This window comes from Chiloscyllium punctatum, chromosome 1 (assembly GCF_047496795.1).
Source record: "Chiloscyllium punctatum isolate Juve2018m chromosome 1, sChiPun1.3, whole genome shotgun sequence".
NCBI lineage: Eukaryota > Metazoa > Chordata > Chondrichthyes > Orectolobiformes > Hemiscylliidae > Chiloscyllium > Chiloscyllium punctatum.
Genome location: NC_092739.1, coordinates 24,761,716 through 24,783,109, shown reverse-complemented (window position 1 = coordinate 24,783,109; position 21,394 = coordinate 24,761,716). Strand labels below are relative to the sequence as shown.

The following is a 21,394-nucleotide window of genomic DNA, read 5'->3' as shown; positions in this document are numbered from 1 at the left end:
ACTCCCATCCAGCCTGTCTACCCCCAAAACTGTCCAACACCACCCCTGCACCCCATCCCCATCTAACACTGCCCCCCACCTGCCCCTGCCCCCCAACCCCGTCAAACATCGTGTCCCCGTCCGCCCCTGCCCCCTTTCTGGGGCAGCTGGAATGGACACCAACAACAAGATGGCTGCCGCTGCTGCCTTTGTGGGGTAAATCTCAAATAGCGCGCGCGCACACACACATACAACGTTTTAGTTCGACTTTTTGACAGGTTACACGTTTGCCCTGTACAGGATAATGTTGGAGAGATTATCTGGGGAAGGGGGCGGGTGGGTGGGGGGTTTAGGGTACATGCTTGTGTAGAACCCCAGGGGGAAAGTGTTGGGACAGAGAGAGGGTGGGAGGTCAGTCATTTGGAGCTGGTGCCTGTTAATCTCTGTAAACAAAAGACACATCTTTGATATAATGTTTCTATCGGGACCTTGAGATCTCTTCGCATAATCTGATTTTCAGATAATTGGTATTTGGTTAATTGAGGTTCCTTTAATTAGGTCAGAAATGACTCATTAATGGTGCCAGTCTTTGCCAGAGAATGGATCTGCCCACCAATTGTGACAGTCAAAGGCAGGCTTTGATTGTTTTACTGTCTCCTTGTAGACGTGTGACATTAGAGGCAGCCTCACTATGCAGACAGAACAAAGCTGTAAATTAAAAGTTATTCCTCCCAACTGAGCCAAAGCCCTTACTGACAAAAGTCTTCCTACAGAAATAAATGATTCCTTGCACAGAACCTGAAGGTGAATACACGCACCAGCTTGTTCAGTTTTGGAGACCTGGGCTTTCAAAATTGCCTTCTGATTCTCCTTGCCCATTAACAAGCTTCTCATGGGATCTAAATGGTTAATTGGAGAAAAAGGGTGGCCTGACTCCACTGCCACTAGTCCACACTTTGAGAACCACAGTGCATCCTAAAGGTGGTGGAACACTCCTTTGAAAATCATGCTCTCGGGGTGACCTAGTAGACATTGAAAATCCCAACATAACTTTGGCTTGTGTTTCACCTTCACCATTTCATTCTCCTCTGGCTTGGCTGCTTTATTCTATTATTAACTTATCTGACATAGGTCATGCAAACTTGACAGCTATTGGTGGTTATAACATGTAGATAATATTGAATCATGGATTCCAGATAAGTAATATTTATTGGAGTATGATTTGCCAGTATGTATTTCCATTTAGTGAATAGATATTTAATATTAACTAATGCATAAATATAATTACTTTAAAAACTATTTGGGAATTTCAAAACAATGCTGAAACATGGAAAATGCTTTAACAGGATTTTTTTTTCTTCCCAGGTATTGACATGCCATCTTGTAGTTGCTTCACTGGTTGGAGCTTTTGGCTCAGCATTTTTGTATGGCTATAACCTGTCAGTAGTAAATGCACCAACAGTGGTAAGTGCAACAAAAACATAGAAAATGGCCAAGAATCACTTTATTGTACCCTTTTTTTTGTGCATTCCCACCTTCCTTCCCATCATCACAACTGGCAGTTTTCAGTCAACCAAATCCAAAGGTCTGGCATTCTCTCCCTAAAATACCTCACTCTTAACATCATTCCCCATCTAAGCAACTGCCTTTCTGACTTAACCTTTACATCTGTATGCTTCCCCCCTCCCGCCAACATCTCATTGTTTTGTTCATTTGTTTATTTTGTTTATTTCTTTCCTTTATTACCTTGAGAATCTCCTGGGGATATTTAGTATATTCTTTAATCCAAGTTGTTTTCTGTTTTAATACTGAGTATAAATATAAAACTAATGTCTGATTATTGGAATGTAGGTGAATTATTTGGTTTTAATATGGAGTAATATGCTAATATATCAGTGACATCACTGGTTTTGTGGATCTTATATCATATTATTTGCTTACATTGTAGTCGATTCAAAATTAATTTGGTGCAATGACTATATTTTGAATTTTTGGTGCAATATATTGATTGTGTGATGTATCAGTTCAGAGAATAAATATTCTCCATGCATGAATAAATGGACAGAGTGTGCATTATGCTGGATACATTTAACAACAAATAACTGTAGTCTTATGAATATAAAGAATATTGTTACGCTAAATGGTATTATAGAATCATAGGATACTGTAGTACAGATTGAAGCTGTTTTGACCCACTGTGACATCTCTTTTAAACAGTAATTTGGCTAATTTCACTTTCTTGGTCTTCCCCTTTTAACCTTGCAAATTTCTTTATTCAAAAATTTTCCTTTTTTTGAAGGCTGCTTTCAAATCTGTAACTACCTTCATACTGGCACCACTTTCCAAATTCTACAAATGTGCACTTTAAGAAAATTTTGAAATGTTTTCATGCAGTGAGTGGTTAAGGTCTGGAATGCAATGCCTGAGAGTGTGATGGAGACAATCAAAACTTTCAAAAAGTGATGAGAGTGTTAGTTGAAAAGAATGAATAGTGAGTGTAATGGGGAGAAGGTGTGGGAATATCACTAGGTACATTGTTCATGATGGGCTGAATGGCTTCCTTCTGTATTGAAACCATTTTTCTATGTTACGCCTATTTCTTACCTTCAAACTGAGCCCTCTCTTTATTGACCCTTCAGCCCTTAGAAACCCTCTTTTAATTCACTCTGACTAAATCTTTCACTTTTTTTTCCTTCTTATTACTTCTTCTAGTTTTCTGTGCTCAAAGGAAAACAGCTCTAACTTCTCCAGTCTGTCCACATAACTATTCCCTTACCTCCAGAACCATTTGGTAATTCCACATATTATCCAAAATTTTCATGTCAATCCTAAAGTGTGGTACCCATAGTTAATCCCACTGTTAGATTATTTGTCTTGGAAGTTATAATATGCCAACTTGTTCTTTGGTTGCAGCCTCAGAAATGTTATATTACTGTTTATATTGGTGAGGATGTGTATAAAAGTCAAATGTTTGAATTGGAGAAACTGATAGTTATGGTTGCTGGAAAGTTGCACCTGTACAGCAAGTAGGTGAAAATCCCGAGTTAGTATCCTTTGACTGATGAAGGCAGTTACATTAATACTTGCCAAGAGATGTTCCACGTAATGTATGTTTACCTCTGGTGTTCAAATTTTCATTTTCATTGTGCTAAATTAATGCATGTTGCACGTCAAATTTTCTGTACTATTGCTGAGATGTTGTCAGGGCCCAAAGCCTTTGCAATATCTTCCACTTTTAACCATTTCATGATAACATGTGGAGTGAATCAAGTTGGCTGAAGACTGGCATTTGTGATACTGTGTCCTTCAGGAGGCGGCTGCAATAGATCATCCCATCAATATGTCAAGCTAAAGATGGATGTTTTACCTTTGTTTTTGTACCTTTTTGTGTTATGAATATTTGGGGACCCTCCTCATCCCCTTGTTAGTTGTTTTAACTGTCTACCATCATTCATGACTGGATGTACCAGGCTGCAGAACTTTAACCTGGTCTGTGGGTTATGGAATCGCTTAACTCAGTCTCTGTCCAAATATAGTTGTGGTCTGACTAATATGTGACTCCTGTCTAGCAATAAAGTGGCAGGTTCTTCCTTTGCTCAAAAAGGGATTGGTCACAAATAGCATCTAGCAAGTGATACCCATTTTCATTCCCACAACAAATGCAACTATATGGACCTATAACTGAAGAGCAATGAATGTACTAAACAACACAATGATGCAGCATTGCAGCTCCAGTACTGAGGTGGTGCTTTTTTTTTGATTCAGTAATGGGATGTGGGTGTTGCTGGTTAGGCACAGGTTAGAATTCATCCCTATTTGCCCATGAGAAGCTGGTAGTGAGCACATAAAAGAATTCATCTGGATCTCTTGCGCTTCATGGTGATGGGAAATTGGAATGCAGCGGGGGGGAGAGGGGGGGAGGCAATGGATCACATTCCTTTGGCTCTGGATTCAAGGCTTATGCCCTGGATCAAACTTCCCTCTGCTCAGCTGCTAAGAAGTGGTCTGGGGTTTAAATTAGGGCCATATTTTCTGATAATCCAGTTCCAGATTCTCTCAATGGCTGTCTTGAATTTTTACCTTATCGAAACCTTAAAACTTCATCAGTCCATTGTTAACAATTTTAAAAAGTACCTCAGAATTAACTTGTTTAAAGCTCCATTTATAATGAAAGGCATCACTAAAAGATTGTTATTCAGCTCTGGCCCACATGGGAAGCAATTTGGACAATCTTATTAGCCTTTAATATTAAAAAATAATTAGAAATGGAAACTGCCAATTAAAAAAAAAGTATTGCTTGCATCCTTATGTGGAAACTAAATTGAATAATATGCTCAATATCATTTTTTTTTATTGGGAAAGTGTTCTAAAGACAGAAAGCTTATGTTTTAGTAAATTTAAAGGAATGTCAGCCTTCCAAACAAAATCAAATTAAGAAATATTGAATGTAATAAGGCTGCTGAAAAGTAGACAGGCAGGATTGCACTATAGTACATCTGGGTATTTGTACATTTTAAAAAATATACCTATTGAGGTTGGTTTGATCAGCCATGACCTGATCCGACCTCACCATCTGCTTTAGGTGCAGTGATGGACTATTTGTCTTCAGCAAGATTTGTATCTGATAAAGCAGAAGCTTATTAGCTTCTGTAACCTAAGAACTATGTAAGGAACATAGTACTGCAAGAATTAATAGACATTTATCACAGCTCTGGACACCTACATATTTAATACAAATACTGCTATGTCTGGGGTAGTACTGAACAAACTGCAGCAAGCTTCCCTCAGCATATCATGCTCCAGTAAGATGAAGCTTGAGACTTTTACATCAGCAGGTCACTTGCTATGATATGGTGATAATTATGAGCATGTCTCTTTCAAAGAATACTGCATGCTCGCTGTGAGACATTGAACAACAAGATCTAAAAGGAGATTTAATACTGTTTAAAACTAACCTTTGTGACTGTAGACAATCAGGGTGATTGGTGCAAGTCAACATTCAACATACCATGAGTTCTGATGATTGCAACGGATTTGCCAAAAAAGTTTTAAGGGGTCCCAGATTGAGCTCCATTGCACCGCAGGTTTCAATATGTTGGGAAGTAAATCTTATGTGGGTCTACTCCTGATGAGTTCAGATTGAGCTTACACCAGTTGTTAGGCCACAGGGTGAATCAAGGGCGTTCTTAATCCTGGAGGTGTTTAGAGTGGGCCGCTTATGGTGACAATCTGTATACGTACTCCAATTTGATGCCTTTTTGAAACCTGCCATTTCAGTTGATGCTCTCCTTTAAATACACCCCACTTAACAATGTGTCCTGGGGCACCAGATTAGATTCCTGACAGTGTGCAAACAGGTCCTTCAGCCCAACAAGTCCTCACCGACCCCCTGAAGGGTAACCCACCCAGCCCCATTTCCCTCTGACTAATGCACCTAACACAATGGGCAATTCACACGGCCTGTAAATCTTTAGACTGTGGGAGGAAACCGGAGCACCTGGAGGAAACCCACGCAGACACAGAGAATGTGCAAACTCCACACAGATCGTTGCCCGAGGCTGGAATTGAAGTTGGGTCTCTGGTGCTGTGAGGCAGCAGTGCTAACCACTGAGCCACCGTGCTGCTCCAGCTAGATCATTTTGTGCAGGAGTTGTTAATTTTATCTTGCTTAGTTTTAGATCATTTTCTTATGTATCAGAAATGTTCAGCCTTGAACCTACCCAGTCTGTTGTTCCTTGTGGATGTGATGGGCACAATATTTAACACCATTTCCTAAGTTAATTTAGACTTGTGGGTTTCTTTTAACCTTGCATTATTTAAAGGCATCACCTTTGAACTAGCATGTGAGATGCTTTTTGACTCCTTACTTGCTGCAATAGAGTTAGAGGCAGCACTGGATTGTTGGGGTTGTGGTCAGAGACACTGTAAATGAGTAGAAAGTTGATCTCAAACCTGGTGTTAATATTGTTGTTGTTGTCTTGAGCTGAACTATCATAGGGGGGATAGTGCAGAGGTACAAGGAATTGCCTCTTAGAGTGGGGGAAGACTCTCAGCATGATGGCACAGGTCCTACTTGCTCCTTTCGCCAGGAGCAGCATCTGCCCCTGGCTACATTTCACCAAGGAGGGTGGTAACCGAGCTGTGCCATCTGTCACCATAGAACAGTGAGGATGGGCTGCCAGTGGCTGTCAAGGTGATCGTCAACACCAATGTCTCTTCCAGTAGGTCTGAAGCAGGTAAACACCTAACTTCTCCATGCAGCTTGTCAGTGGCTATCAGTTCTGACAGCTTCTGCCAATGCACAGGGTGGTGCAGGTTGCAGGGCCATCAGCATTTTTCTATACATTACCCCACTGAAGTCTTCACTTCAGTCCATTCCTCAGCAGCAGAACTTGTCTATGAATGTATGTTCCTCGCCATCTACCACCCACCAACCCACCCAGTGAGCTGATCTACAAGCTTTCGAGTCCCATTTACTTGTGGCCATTAACTGAGCTGGTGATTGCAAGAGGCAAATCAAGTGGTAGTGCTTGTCCCTCAGAGGTGTGTTATTCCAAGAATCTTAGAATTATACAGTACAGAAGAGTGTCATTGAGTCTGTACTGACAAAACTATACTGGTCCCACTTGCCTGCACTAGGCCCATAGCCTTGAATGTTATGACATTTCTTCATGTGCTCATTGGGTACCTTTTTATTTAAAAGTTGTGAGGTTTCCTGTCCAACTATCTTCCCAGACAGTGCATTCCAGACTCCTGACTCCAGACTCCCGGTGAAAATGTTATTCCTTAAGTCCCCTCTAAACATCCTGCCTTTCACTCAAAAATTATGTTCTCTTGTTATTGACCCTTCCACTCATGGAACAGTTGCCTTTCTTTTCACCCTGTCCAGACCCTTCATAACCTTATGCACTCCTTTCAGGTCCTCCCTCAATCTTCTCTGCTCTGAAGAAAGAAATCTGAGACTTTTCAGCCTCTCAGCTAAGATTCTGTATCCCAGGCAATGTCCTGGTGAATCTCCTCAGCATCCATTCCAATGCAATCACATACTTCCTATAGTGTGGTGATAACCATATTAGTTGTCCTTTGGCACCTCCCTGTGACCAGAGGTGAGCTGGAAAATTCATTTCTGGAGTACAACTCATCCAGAATTGGGTATTTATCCACTTTTTAAAAATTTGCTTAAACCTACAATACCTCTTCACTTCAGTTCAGAACTGATTCTGTACTTGTGTCCTATTTCTTCTGAGTAAAGATGTGGAGTACTCATTTAACACTCGACCAATGTCCTCCAGCTTCATGCACAGATTTGCTGCTTGGCCCCTAATAGGTTTGACTCTTTCATTGGTTATTCTCTTCCCCTTGATTATATTTTGGAACTCTTCCCAATCTTACCTGCCAGTGTTATTTCATACCCCACTTTGCTCTCCTAATTGCTTTCTTACATTCCCCCACCCCTCACACTTCCAATGCTCCTTTGGGTTTTCATCCTCATGGTTCTTGAAGGACCCAAGGACAGGCAGCAGATTTAAACCTTGTAACAGCCATGCCAATAATCCTAAGCACCATCTCTTCCAAAGAAGTGAGGATGTACATCCAAACCACCTGCAGGTTTGTGCCTCCTGTTATGTGTCATCTAGTTCTGTAAGAGAAAGTGTGTGTCTGTGTCTGTGTCTGTGTCTTTTGATTTGATCTATCTGTCATAGCTGAGAAGCCTGATGTTGGTGGAATCTGCAAGATGTGACTGTGAGGTTTGCAACATTGAGAGAGTGTGTGTGTGTGTGTGTGTGTGTGTGTGTGTGTGTGTGTGTGTGTGTGTGTGTGTGTGTGTGTGTGTGTGGGGGGGGGGTGGGGGGTGGCGGGGGGAGGGGGGTGGGGTGGGGGGGGTGGGGGGTGGCGGTGGGGGGGGGTGGGGGGTGGCGGGGGGAGGGGGGTGGGGTGGGGGGGGTGGGGGGTGGCGGTGGGGGGGGTGGGGGGTGGCGGGGGGAGGGGGGTGGGGTGGGGGGGGTGGGGGGTGGCGGTGGGGGGGGTGGGGGGTGGCGGGGGGAGGGGGGGTGGGGTGGTGGGGGGGGTGGGGGGTGCCGGAGTGGGGGGGGGTGGCGGGGGGAGGCGGAGGGGGGGGTGGTGGGGTGGGTGGCGGGGGGAGGGGGGGGGGGTGGCGGGGTGGGTGGCGGGGGGAGGAGGGGGGTGGCGGGGTGGGTGGCGGGGGGGGGTGGCGGGGGGAGGGGGGGGTGGCGGGGTGGGTGGTGGGGGGAGGGGGGGGTGGCGGGGGGGGGTGGGGGGTGGCAGGGGGGGTGGGGGGGTGCCGGGGGGGGTGAGCGGTGGTGAACTGGAATATTTGATTTGTTAGGCCTGAGTCCTGTTGGCTGGAGATGTTTGGATGACTGCATTTAAGGAGGGTGTTGTGTTGGGATTTAAGTTGTAGGATATAACATTTGAAGATGCATGCACTCTGTGACCATTGGTACAGGTCTCTTAAAACTCTTGCAACACTGTATCCTCATAGCTGTCTGTTCTCATTGTCCTTACCATGTGTTTGGACGACATGCGGCCTCATCTCCCCAATGTACAATGATAAATTATCTCCCTTGCCTTTCTCTATCTCCTGAACTAAAGCTTCCTATGCTATATTGGGGAACCCAGAGGCTTTTTCTCTAGCCTGCTAATCCACTACTCAATGTTTTTTTCCTGATTCGAATCTAATTTCTCGCTAGTTGAATGAACTGTTGCAGGTTGGATAAGAGGCATAGCTTGGTCTAAAGTACAGGCAAGCTTTAAGTAGAGACTAGCCTTGGATGTACCCAGAGCTACTGCTGAGTGTGAAGCAATGTATTTCACACTGGTCCCCACACCACCAACATGGAAGCATTTGCATCACTTTGGGTGTGAGGTAACCATAAGCCCCTCACCTAGAACAGGCCTTACCCGATTAAGGTCACTGGTTTACAGGTGTTAATTGAATTATAAAATGCTTCTCACCCTCCAATCCCTTTTTTTTGAGCTAATATATTGCTGCTTTTGTGAAGAAATGGGAATTAAAAATAGAATTGAAAATTAGAGCCAGAAATGCATGGTCTTCTATGGAAGATTGCTGCCTGATAGCTTGGAACTTTGAATAATATTGAGGTCATTTTATAGTTTAAAAAAATAAGAGAATAAAGGGATATTTATAAAAGATATATCATAATATGTTATTGTGGCATTGATTAATATCCCTAAGCAAAACTCCAAATACCATCACTGCTGGGCAAAGAGCCACAATGTCTATTACAACCTAGATCTCTCTGGGGAGCAGAAAATCCTGACAAACAAGATGTTGCAGCTTTTGAAGACACTTTGAATCCCATATTAATATAATTTATGAAGAGTAGTAGATGAACATTAATAGCTCACCCATCTCCTTGAACTCTAATCAGTATGTGACCATAGTGATACATCCAGCAGAATCCTGAGAGTTTGATAAACTGGATGGTCTAATCTGTGATTAGGATTTCCTTAGACATAAGGGATCCTGCCATGAAAGCCCATTCTCTGAGAGAGGGGAAACATTCTCTCAGGAAAACTATTGACATTTCTAGAAACTGAGGTAGTCCATCATGAGCTAGATAATATGGAAACATTCCAGGCCAAATAACAGCAATATATTGGGGGAGAAAAAGTAAGAGATGTTTGCAGAAAAGCCAGCAGAAAGATCAAGGTCAGAGGATTGGATATATTTCTAATAGAAAGCGATACTATAATCACAAAGAACTTAAGCACTTGCATGTGAGTGCATAACTAGAAGGAAGCAAAACAAACCCTACAAAGATGGCTGCTGGAAAGATACCACTCAATTTCAATGAATCGCTCTGCACCAAATTTATCCACCCTCTGTGAATGAGGGTGTAGGGCATATTTAAAATTTTCTATCTCGGGGCACTACTGAGCAAGTTTCAGAAAGATCACATTTGTCTGCATTTAAAGACCAATTTCAGTAAGCTAAATTCTAAAAGAATAATTGACTATTTAAATAATTGATAAAATTGACCATTAAGAAGTGCTAGCTATAGTGCCCAATAAAAATTGTATTTTTTTGTCTTTTTCATTTAAGAATCAGAGGGAAAGTCAAGGCTCAAGTCTTGATCACCAGGAAGGAGGGTTTGGAGCAGGACCCCGTTTCAGAGTTTGGTTTAATGAATGTTGACTTTGGTTCACCTCCTGGTTTGGCACATTTTGAACTGACCTCAGTGGAATTTGCAAAACATTGGGTTCAGAATCAAGTTGCCTTTGAACATTAGGTTTTCTTTTCTCACATCCTGCTTTGTGGATCGGTTTATGTGAGGAGAGGAGAAAGGTAAGGGTGAGTTGTGTGTCCGGTACAGTCTCATTCCCCCTCAGCTATGCATTCACTCACTCACTCCTACCCATTCTCATTCACCCACTTACTCAATCCCACCACTCACAAAACAAGGCATGTAACAAGCAATGATGAGCGTCAGTTGGGAATTCATTGCTACCTAATGAGAATCTCACGATGATGCCTGAGAAAATTATAAAACATGCAATGAGATGATCTCAAAACCAAGATAGGCCTCACTGAACATCTATTATGCCATACATCCTACCATAGCCCGTGTCACTCAGGCCCTTAGAGGGTTCTGCCCTACGTGTCAAGCTGTTTCTCTTCTATCTGTTTTATTCTTATGAGAATTTGTGGGTTTCAAAAAGGTTTAAGTTGTATGGTTGTGAATTTCTTTCTTTTCTCTGCTTTTGTTAAAGTTAAGTGTGACACAACAAACAGTTATTTTACAGTTACTGATGAAACATGGTGTGAATTGTTTTTGTCCTATATAATGGTCAGGCAGAACAATTGATTGGTTTGCTGGTCTTGTCGGGATTTTAAACACTTGTACATTTTATGATGGCTTGTTGTATGGGGTGGTATGTTTATTGTTGCACATTTCCCAGTTAATTTGCGATATATTGAAAAGATACCAAATAATGCTCACTACTGTGGGCATGATCATGCTTCTTATAGGCAATGGAGAAATAGTTAACAAAATGTCAAGAGTAAATATCACAACTTGATTGAAAAGATTTGAAACACCAATGGAATTTAGCATTTGAGCAGTCTGGCAGTTCAGATAACTCATGGTTCACTGGAAAGTAAACCTATGTGCTATGACACTTTGTAAGAATGGATTTGGTGGAGGGTGTATAGGAGAGATAAGAAGGTAAGTGCTGGCATTGGGTTCACTCTGGGCTGCTGCATCTTCCCAGGACAGACTCTTATCACTCAACTGCCCTTTAACCTCCTGCTCACTCACTAACACATACTTGCTCATGACATTCAGACTCACAAGCTTCATTCTTGCCCTTGCACACATTCACACTTATTCACACACTTTCACACCAGCTCAGTCACTCTCATTCTCTAATGCTCACTCAGTACTCTGTCCCACAATTGCCGTATGTTTGCTGCACTCTGTCTAGCTGAAGGTTACCCCTTTACACAAAGGAAGGGATAATTCTAACATGACCCCAGGTTGAGAGATGATTATGGTCCTTTTAATGTTCTCTTTCTGTCTAGGTCTCTGATCTCAGTCACCAGCTTCATTCCACTATCTCCTTGCCCTTTTTTACACGTGAGACTCCATAACCAGACCCTAAATTTGAGCAACACCCACTTTCTAGAAACAGCAGTTCTAAAGTAAGTGGCATTCCTAGGATCATTGCTTACAGTTCCGCCAGAACATCAAGGCTGGTGACTGAGTCCCTGTATACAATTTTCTTTATCAGAGCTGTTGAGTTGTTGTATATTAATTAACATTGGCTGGCTGCTGATTGAATGGAATATGGCACAGGCTAGAGAGTAGGCAGCAGAGTTGTTGATAAACACAATAACAATTATTACAATACCATCTAATGAGGGATGCAGAGTGTGGTGGTCTATAGATGTCTGGTTAAGACTCCTCCACCACTAGATCCTTACTGGCCCACAAAGTGCTAGCAGCTTCCTGTTCTTTGCTTTTCTCCTGTCTGTTCTTTGTTTCTGACCCATTATCCTTTTGAAGGTTCCTAAAGAGTGAAGTCTCCTGCTTTCAGCATTTATGTTCTCCTTTATTAGACACGTTAGAAAATGGAGTCTATTAATGTCCTACCAACCCATCTACTTCTTAAATTTGCCTAGAATTGGATTTAACTATTAGTTTATGGGGTTGTGGCTTATGGAATATAAAGAGGTTGACAGGTAATTCTGCAAGTTGGTTGTTCTTTGGCTGCTTCTTTATGTGATATCTGTAATGCATCCAAGCCCACCTTGAATGAATTTGTTCTTTTTTTGATTGGGCTAAAATTGGTGAAAAATAATTCTCATTAAATGCAGTGTATTAAGACATTAAACCTCCTAGATGGTGTAGCAGATCAATACATTCTCCTTTTTAGCCTGGCATTGAGAGCATGAAGCGTTGCTCTTTCTACTAACTGTTTAGCCTCTATTTACAATAAACTTAAAAGCTTAAAGCCTAGTTCCCAATATACACAGATATATAACATAGAGCCAGAATAATGGATACCAAATCTCACCTGGAGAGGTCCTGAAGAATGGCTGGTGGATCCACTCCAGTGCAAGTTGGACTGATTTTAATTGCTCAGGTTGGTTAGAGGAGCTGTTACACTTTAAATTTTCCCAAATTCAGGTAATGTTGACATTGAGTAGCATTTAATTCTGAGCAGTTTCACATTGTGGACAATAGTCCTTCTTAAACTCCACTCTTGATCCTTTTCCATTTTCTTTCTTTTACGACTGGTGAGTGACAAATGGGCTATTGATTCACTAACACTTGTAACACATTAGCCAGCATAAATATATACGCCTAGGGATCTCACAAGTGTCCATTCTTCAGAACAAACATCTCACTGGCAATGAACAGAAATACTTACCAAAATATATTTAAATAGCAGAAAATGTTTTCGAGCATATTTGAATTTGTGATTGTGATTTGCAATGGTTATGATTAAAACAGATTTTTATCTCAACAATCTGCATTAGCTAGAGGTTCTGCAACTTCAAAGATATTAAACTTTAATTAGTAATACCATTTTCATTCCTATTTTTCAAGGGAAGATGGTGCTATGTCACCATGTAGTTGATAATCTAGACACCCAGGTTAATTGTCTAGAGTTGTGTATTCAAACCTTACCATGGCAGCTGGTGGAATTTTAAAATTTCAATTAATGATATCTGGAATTGGAAAGCTAGTTTTGGTAATGATGACAGTGGTGCTATCATCATTTGCTTATAAAATCCTTCTGCTTCATTATTTCCTCTTTAGGGAAGGAAATCTGCTCATCTATTGTGACTCCAGATCCACAACAATGTGAAATTGCCCTGTGATACTGTTTGGCAAGCCACTCTATTCAAGGATGATCACTGTTGGACAACAGAGTCAGTATTTGACAGTGATGCTCACACCCTATTAAAGAATTAAGGAAATCAAAACTCAATGAATATTCTTGCATCGTTGCCAACTTGGCCACATTTGGGAACACAACAGATGTGAAGATTCTGTTGCTAGTCAAATAATTCATGAGTCCTCACACCTTTGGGTATTTCCCTCATTCTCATCAATAGCCTTTGATCTTGGGCAGTATATTATATCTTTTACTTTTCCAATTAGTGCCCCTGTGTTGCTTTTCTTAAGCACTTGCATAAAGAAAGTATTCAACACACGTTAACACAAATAGGTAGTTATTAATTACTAAAAATCAGAGCTGTGATATCACATAAGATAATTTGAAGAATGTAAGGAAAGAGTAAAAAGACACAGATGCTGAAAATCAAGAACAAAATCAGGAAGTGCTAGCGAAACTCAGTAGCATCTGTGAAGGCAACAACTGTTTTTCTCTCCACAGATGCTGCCAGACCTGCTGAGCTTCTCCTGCATTTTGTTTTTACATATTAACAAAAGTCTGGCCTTACCTATCTTTCTGACTCCAAGTCTAAATTAGTTTTATCATAGACTACACACAACCCACTTTATCTCCTGGTGAAGACATCTACCATTAGTAAAGTACCAAAAAAGTCTAGTATTGTACATTTTTTAAAATTTTCACTCCTGTCTGAGTCCATTAAAGGTGTTCTGTGACCCAACATTAACTATTTAACTGAGCCTGTTCCTCATATGCACTGTTCCATGGGAAAATTATTTTCTTTTATTTTGTGTTCTCGATAGAAGCTGCTTTGAATAAGAATTGCTAGTTCTATGCTGAAGGTCAAATAACATGCTGACATCTACAATTTCCCTGCATCTAAACAGTTAAAGGGGAAGAGGGCGAATTCATCATATACCAAATTGAATATCAGATGACATGAGTGTTAAATCTTATCTGTCCAATCAGAAGTAGCTATACTTAGGTAGATTCTAATACTATTAGTGCAGGCAAAAGATGGCATATTAAATTCAGTGGGTAACTTAGGCTGCAATGTCCTCTGCTGATCCCACCATTTCCAGTTTTTAAACTGTGTTTTCAGATGAATGGGGAAGTTGTCCACACAAAGTTGATGAGGTTGGTCTTTAACTATGCAGATGGAGGACTGAGACCTGACTGCAATTTTAACTCCAGCTTTGTATTTTCCCAACAAAAGAAAATCTGTCAGAGGATCATTGCACAAGAGACTATTCGAAGATATATTATTTTCTTTTGTGGCTATTAAGTAGTGTCTGCAATGAAGAAATAACCTTCCTATTGTTGTCGCAAATGACAAACAGTCACAGCTATTGATTGTTGCTCATTCTTGGAGTCTGACCTAATCTTTTTGTATTAGGACTGATGTTATCCAAACATTTTTCTTTTCAGGTCTCTGCCCATGAGGTTTAATGAGCTACCTTTTCCCAAGGTGATAAAATAAGATTGGTCTCCTTAGTCTGAGATTTAGCCAGGCTGTTTTCAACCTGGATGTCATTTTGTCCCTGAGCTGAGCTTCCAATCTCAGAATTGTGCCAATTCTAAGACTGCCGTTTCCAAATCCATAAGATGTGTTGTATATCTGACTCTGCTGAAAAGCCATTGAAATACTTATCAGTGCCTTCCTTATTTTTGGATTGGACTATTCCATTACTGTCCTTACTGATCTCCCATATCCTCTGCGACTCTGGTTTTCAGTCGCAGCAAATCCCACTGTTGACTTTCACTGGCTGTGTGTCAAGTGATGTAGAATTATCATTCTTTTTCTCAAATCTGTCCATGATTTTGTCTCTTCCTAATTCTGTAATTTCCTCAATCCTTCTCTAAATCTGATCTGTTGTGCATTCTTAATCATAACTGCTCTTCTGTAAGTGGTTGTGCTTTTAATTGAGTACCTCAAATTTCTTCCCAATTCTTTTTGCTTCTTTGCCTCATGTTCCCCCTTTTTAAAATAAAAACCATTACTTTGACCAAGGCTTTGGCATCCATTATATGGCTCCATTTCATAATTTTTTTTTGCTCCTTGGAATTTTTCATTGCATTAAAGTCACTATGCATATTCAAAGTGTGTTGGTCAGTGTATACGATACATAAAACAGAACTTCAGAAATATCTAATCTACTTGTATTTCTTAAATCTTAATTTCTAACACTGAGGGAGAAGCTGGAATTATTGGCAGCTACCTTCTAGATTCCAGGTGCTCAAAAATGGCATCTGAAATATATATTTCATCACAATGAAGGATTCCATATATTTGCATCAATGAATGTAAGCAGGCAGAGCAGAGAGATTATGCTGCTGATCAGTGTTCAAAAGCTGATTTGAAGCCATCTCTGCTATTTTGAAAGCTTTTCTTCACCCTATAGCTTATTAATGTCCTGCACATCAGAATACAATACTAAATAGAATGAAAGCTTCCCCCATCAATGCCATTTAAGTGATCCTGAGCTAGAATCATTGCATGTTAGAGTACATAAAATGGTCATTCAACTCAATATGCATGACCTAGCTCTTCGAAGCAGTAGCTCACCCAATGCCATTCCCCTCCCTTCTTCCCATAGCCCATGCACATTTTTCATTTCCTGAAAATAATCAAAATCAATCTGGGTTCAGTGTCACAACAAAATGCCTTCATTGAACCTGCCTCTGTCAAAACGTTCATTCCAGATCCTAACTACTTGTGGAGAAAGTGAGGACTGCAGATGCTGGAGATCAGAACTGAAAATGTGTTGCTGGAAAAGCACAGCAGGTCAGGCAGCATCCAAGGAGCAGGAGAATAGACGTTTCAGGCATCAGCCCTTCTTCAGGATTCCTGAAGAAGGGCTGATGCCTGAAATGTCGATTCTCCTGTTCCTTGGATGCTGCCTGACCTGTTGCGCTTTTCCTAACTACTTGTGGACAAGATATTCCTTGTGTCTCCATTGTTTCTTTTGCCCTCAGGTTTTCAATCCTTCCACCAATGAGAAGTCTTAATATGGTGTCCAGAACTGGTCATGTCCATTGAGATCGAACCAGTATTCAAATACTTACAGATTCATCAATGAGTTATTTCCTCCGGCTGTAGCAGTTGTGCAAGTTTTGAAGCTTTCCAAAGTTTTACACATCTATAGAAAGAGTACAGTCTGGTTGAAGCTAAAACCCTTCTTTAAAAAACTTTGGTTAAAAGGAGTTGCACTTCCAATCTTAACTGAGATTAACTGTGGATTTAAAGATGAGTGGGAGAATGAGGTGAGGCCGTACAAGGCAAAACAATGGGCTCCAAGAGGGCAGAGGAGGAGTCAGGCTCTGTGTAACAGGCCATATCCATTGAGCACTTTTAGGACAGTGAATGGGGATGTAGGCCATTTAGGACTGAGCTGAGGAGAGATTTCTTCACCCAGAGAATGGTGAACCTTTGGAATTCTCTAGCACAGAAAGTGGCTGAAGTCAAAGCATTGAAAGAGTACAGTGAGAAAGCAGGAATAGGTAATTGAGTTGGAATGATCAGCTGTGATTGGTGCAGCATGCTAAAGAGGCTGAATGGCCCACTCCTGTTCCTATTTTCCATGCTTCTAGGTTTATAGGGCTAATTTCCTCACCTCCATTTCAGTGAGGACTAGGGTTTGAGACACATTTACCTCATTAAAGAGGCTGTGATTGAAAATCTACCAGCACTATAGTCACAACTGCAATCTCAAAGCAGGGTAAGGACGGCATTGTTTGTGGCTGAATTGGTGATTTGGCTTTGAACACCTTTTTAACTTGTATTTTCTTCCAGGTTGCTTTTGCTGGAGTATAAGCAAAACCATTCAGGTTGTTGATAAAACTAAACTCTCTATATACAATAAAGATAGTCGAATCTGGTTCCTACTTGACAGAGATGAGTATTGGTTGCATACGTTCCCATGGGGACAGGGTCCCACTGCCTGCATCCAGCTAATGTGAACGTGGCCATGGTTACGAATCAATAGAGACTTTACTCTTCAGTGGACAGCTGTGTGTGATGCATTGATTCACTGAGTCAAGCTACTGGGTTGCAAAACAGTCACATCCGTAGTATAAACGAGGTAAAAACAATGACTGCAGATGCTGGAAACCAGATTCTGGATTAGTGGTGCTGGAAGAGCACAGCAGTTCAGGCAGCATCCAAGTAGCTTTTGCCCGAAACGTCAATTTCGAAGCTACTTGGATGCTGCCTGAACATCCGTAGCATGTCATTCCAGATATGATGGGCCTAAATGAGAGTCACACCTTCACAAAAAATACACCAAAGGTGTTGAAAGCCATGTTTGTGTTAGCTGGACCATTCTGCAGGGGTTCTGCTGTTCTTACTAAGCTAGTTTTATGATTAGTGTACAATCTATTTATTGTAAGGGAACTGCCCTTATCACCATTTAGCAAGTGAGATGGATGAAAGTGGGTTAGAAAGTGAAAGGAAGCTACAATGTAAACAGCCCCATTTCTACCTGGAATCTATCTGTGAAACAGGGAGTGACTATCAGTTACCTCAACCACACTCCCCCATTTAGCAATACCCCACAGTGATTACCTTTCCTCTGTTACTGACCATTCTGTCATTATCTTCTTTCCAATAGTACAAACATGAACACCAGCGGAAAATGCACATTCCAATCAAAATGTATGTGTTTACTCCTGGTATAATCATCCAAAAATACAACTCAACCAGCCTTGTACATTCCCTGTGTGCCTGACCTCCCTGTGTCTTGACATTACCTAGTGATTCTATGAGGTGCCACTTGTGAAGTGGGAGGACAATTTCTGTCACACTGCTTGAACAGTTGGGTTCCTACTTTATTGAGACATTGGCATTTTTCAGGGGTGGTACCTCTATAGTCTCACTGATCTTTTGGAGAAACAGTTTGAAGGACTGCAGTGAGTCCCTGGAAAATCTTAGGAACAGTGGTGTTCAGACCCACAATGACAATAGCCTGAGCATTCCACATTCGGACCTTTGTGAAATCTGCAAAGCAGATTTGCAATTGTTATGGGAAAAATCACCAGTCTCGGAGTCAGAGTCAATGTTCAGTCACAGAGTTTATTGTACAAGGAAATTCCAGAGCTCCAGGAAGTGAAAGACACCAACAGCACAGTGGTCAGCTGTGATTCTTCTCTCCACCTGGAGCACATGTCAAGATACTTTTATACATCTTCTGATACAATAGGCCAGTGATGAGAGTATTGTTTTTGTAACATGATTTGTTTCTGGCAATCATTGCAGAATTATTGATAGTTTTGATTAAGTCATTGTCACTTCCAGCACAGCCTTTGTTAATTTCAGCGCGGTTGTTGTTAGTTTCAATGCAGACATTATCAGTTTCCATGTCTGTAGGAAGTCCATTGCTGTAGAAATGCGTGCTAATCGCTCTTCCTGAAAAGGACAATTACTGCAGCTCTGGCTATTAGCACTTTGTACTGAGTATGTGTCAAGCTGTTAGCATTTCTAGCAAAGGTGTTGGCTGGACCCAGACACTTCGGCAGACAGTATACACGTTATTTATGTATATTCTCTCCCCCACCCACCTTTAAATGAAACAACTAGGCTGTGAGTGCGTTGTGCTAGCATTCTGGTAGCCCCAGGCAATGTCTGTATTCTCTCTGATGTCTCTCTCCATATTGTGGTCCGGAAGCCATCTTATGTGTCAAGTGGCCAACTGATGGCTCAACAGCCATCTTATGTGTCCCTGTGCCTAGTGTCCCCCTGCCATCTCCCACTTCACAATGCACAATGTAGATCATTACGTTGCAATGGAAGGTGTGATTTTGACTGTTCGATACTGCACCAGATTCAACATCATGCTGGGTTCCATAGTGGGGTGACCACCAATTTCATACTGGAAAAGATAGGTGCCAATCTGTATGCAAAGTCCTGAGTTTGGTTATTGCTGGACATCCCCTTGCTCCTAATCATTGTAGTGCACTATTCGCTTCCTTCTGTTTGATCAAATCCTCATCTGAGTCCTCTGCAGTAGTGTTGGTGCTCAAACCCACCCTCTGTGAGCTGTCAACCGGACCTTCCTTGCTTGCAAATAATCTAAACATCAATCACTCCACCATTGCTAGTGGCTGTATTCGCAGCATTGCCTCTAGTGCTGTTTCTCCACTGCTTCTTCCATTGAAAATAATAGGCTCTCTACAGCTTTTTATCCTTCTTCAGTTTTTTTTGCTGCTTGCTTTTATTTGCCAACTTTTCTGCAAGAAAGAGGCATGTGTGAAAGTGAGTATCTTGCAAATTGTTTGGGAAATGTGTCTGGCATGGTGAAACGAATAGTGCACGTTGTAGCATATACCATTTCAAGATGAACTTACTCACCCTGGCAACTAATGTCAGGTCATTGAACATCTTCTTGTCCTGCACCCATGTTGTTGGAGCAATGTCCTTGATCTCCACTGGTGCTTGTTCTTATTGTACTTGAGCATATTGGAGGAGGTGAGGGCCTAGTGGCATTATCACTTGACTATTAATCCAAACACTCAGCTAAGGTTCAGGGGATCTGTGTTCAAATCCTGCAATGGTGGAATTTGAATTCAATTAAAAATAACATGTGTCTGAAGGGTTCTTCAGCTAGCTCACTGATAAAACACATCCTTGGAGAGCAATCCATTTCTTATCTCTATTTGGGAACATGTAAAACAGGATTGATATCTCCATAACTAAAGGGTCTGTGCTGTATGACTCTATGACTCTAAATGGAGCTAGTAAGTAGTGTAATATCACAACTGATTTGTTTCGTGTCACTGGGAAAGAGGGTGAATGTGAGGTGCTTAAAGTGCTGCAACTTTCTAAAAGGCACATGTTTTGATGGTGCAATGGAGCTGTGAGTGAGAAAGGAACATTCTTTCTGAGACTGAGAGAAGGAACATGCATCCTTCTGTATCAAATGCCTTTTGCAAGTCCACGTACACCACGTCAACAGCATTGCTTTTCTGGAACATTTCTGTTACCTCTTCAAAAAAACTCCAACAAGTTAGTTAAACACGATTTTCCTTTTAAGAATCCATGCTCACTCTTCGTAACTCAAGTACATTTCTCTATATGACTACTGATTCTACCTTGAATAATTGTCTTTGGAAACTTCCCCAGCACTGAAGTTAAACTGACAAGTCTGTAATTGCTGGGATTGTTCTTACAACCTTTCTGGAACAAGTCTGTCATGGTTGCAATTTTACAGTGATCTTCCCCAAGTCTGGAGCAGACTGAAAGATTATAGAGTCATAGAGTCACACAGCACAGCAACAGACCCTTCAGTCCAACCAGTCCAAGTCCCATATCCCTCCAAACATTTCTTATTCATGTACTCGTACAAATATTTTTTAAACATTGTAACTGTACACTTTTTCTCCACTTCCTCTGGAACATTATTCCACACATGAACCACATTCTGTATAAACATTTGCCTCCACATCTTTTTAAAATCATTCTCCTCTCACTTTAAAAATATGCCCCCCCCCACCTCCCGGTTTTGAAATTCCCCACCCTGGGGAAAAGACATCTGATATTCACCTTATTTGTATTTCTCATGATTTTACAAACCTCTATAAGGTCACCCATCAACTTCCTACACTCCAGTGAACAAAGTCCCAACCTACTCAGCTCCTTATAACTCACACCCTCCATTCCCAGCAACATCCTGGTAAATCTCTTCTGAACCCTCTCCAGCTTAGTGCTATCCTTCCTTGAGCAGGGCAACCAGAACTGGACACAGTATTCTAGGAGAAGCCTCACCAATGTCCTGTACAACCTCAACATGACGTCCCAGCTCCTACACTCATAGGTCTCCGCAATAAAGGCAAGCATGCTAAATGCTTTCTTAATTTCTTGATGCAAACTTCAAAGAATTGTGTACCTGAACCCTGATGCAATTTCCTCTCTCTCATCTCTTTCAAAAATCTTAGAGGCATTTCGGAACTGTAGCAGTTCAAGAGGATAACTCACCACACCTTCTCGAGGGCAATGAGGATGGGCGATAAATGC

General features: G+C 41.3%; 1 protein-coding gene across 5 annotated transcripts in view; it reads left to right on the top strand.

The window, feature by feature from the left end:
• Positions 1-21,394, top strand: part of slc2a9l2 (solute carrier family 2 member 9, like 2) — a 390,239-nt gene that overhangs the window by 36,061 nt on the left and 332,784 nt on the right. For all 5 annotated transcript variants that reach the window (XM_072579596.1, XM_072579412.1, XM_072579774.1 and 2 more), the window contains exon 3: positions 1,345-1,443. In XM_072579596.1, the coding sequence (XP_072435697.1) occupies positions 1,345-1,443 (99 nt within the window). The remainder of the gene's footprint in view (positions 1-1,344; positions 1,444-21,394) is intronic.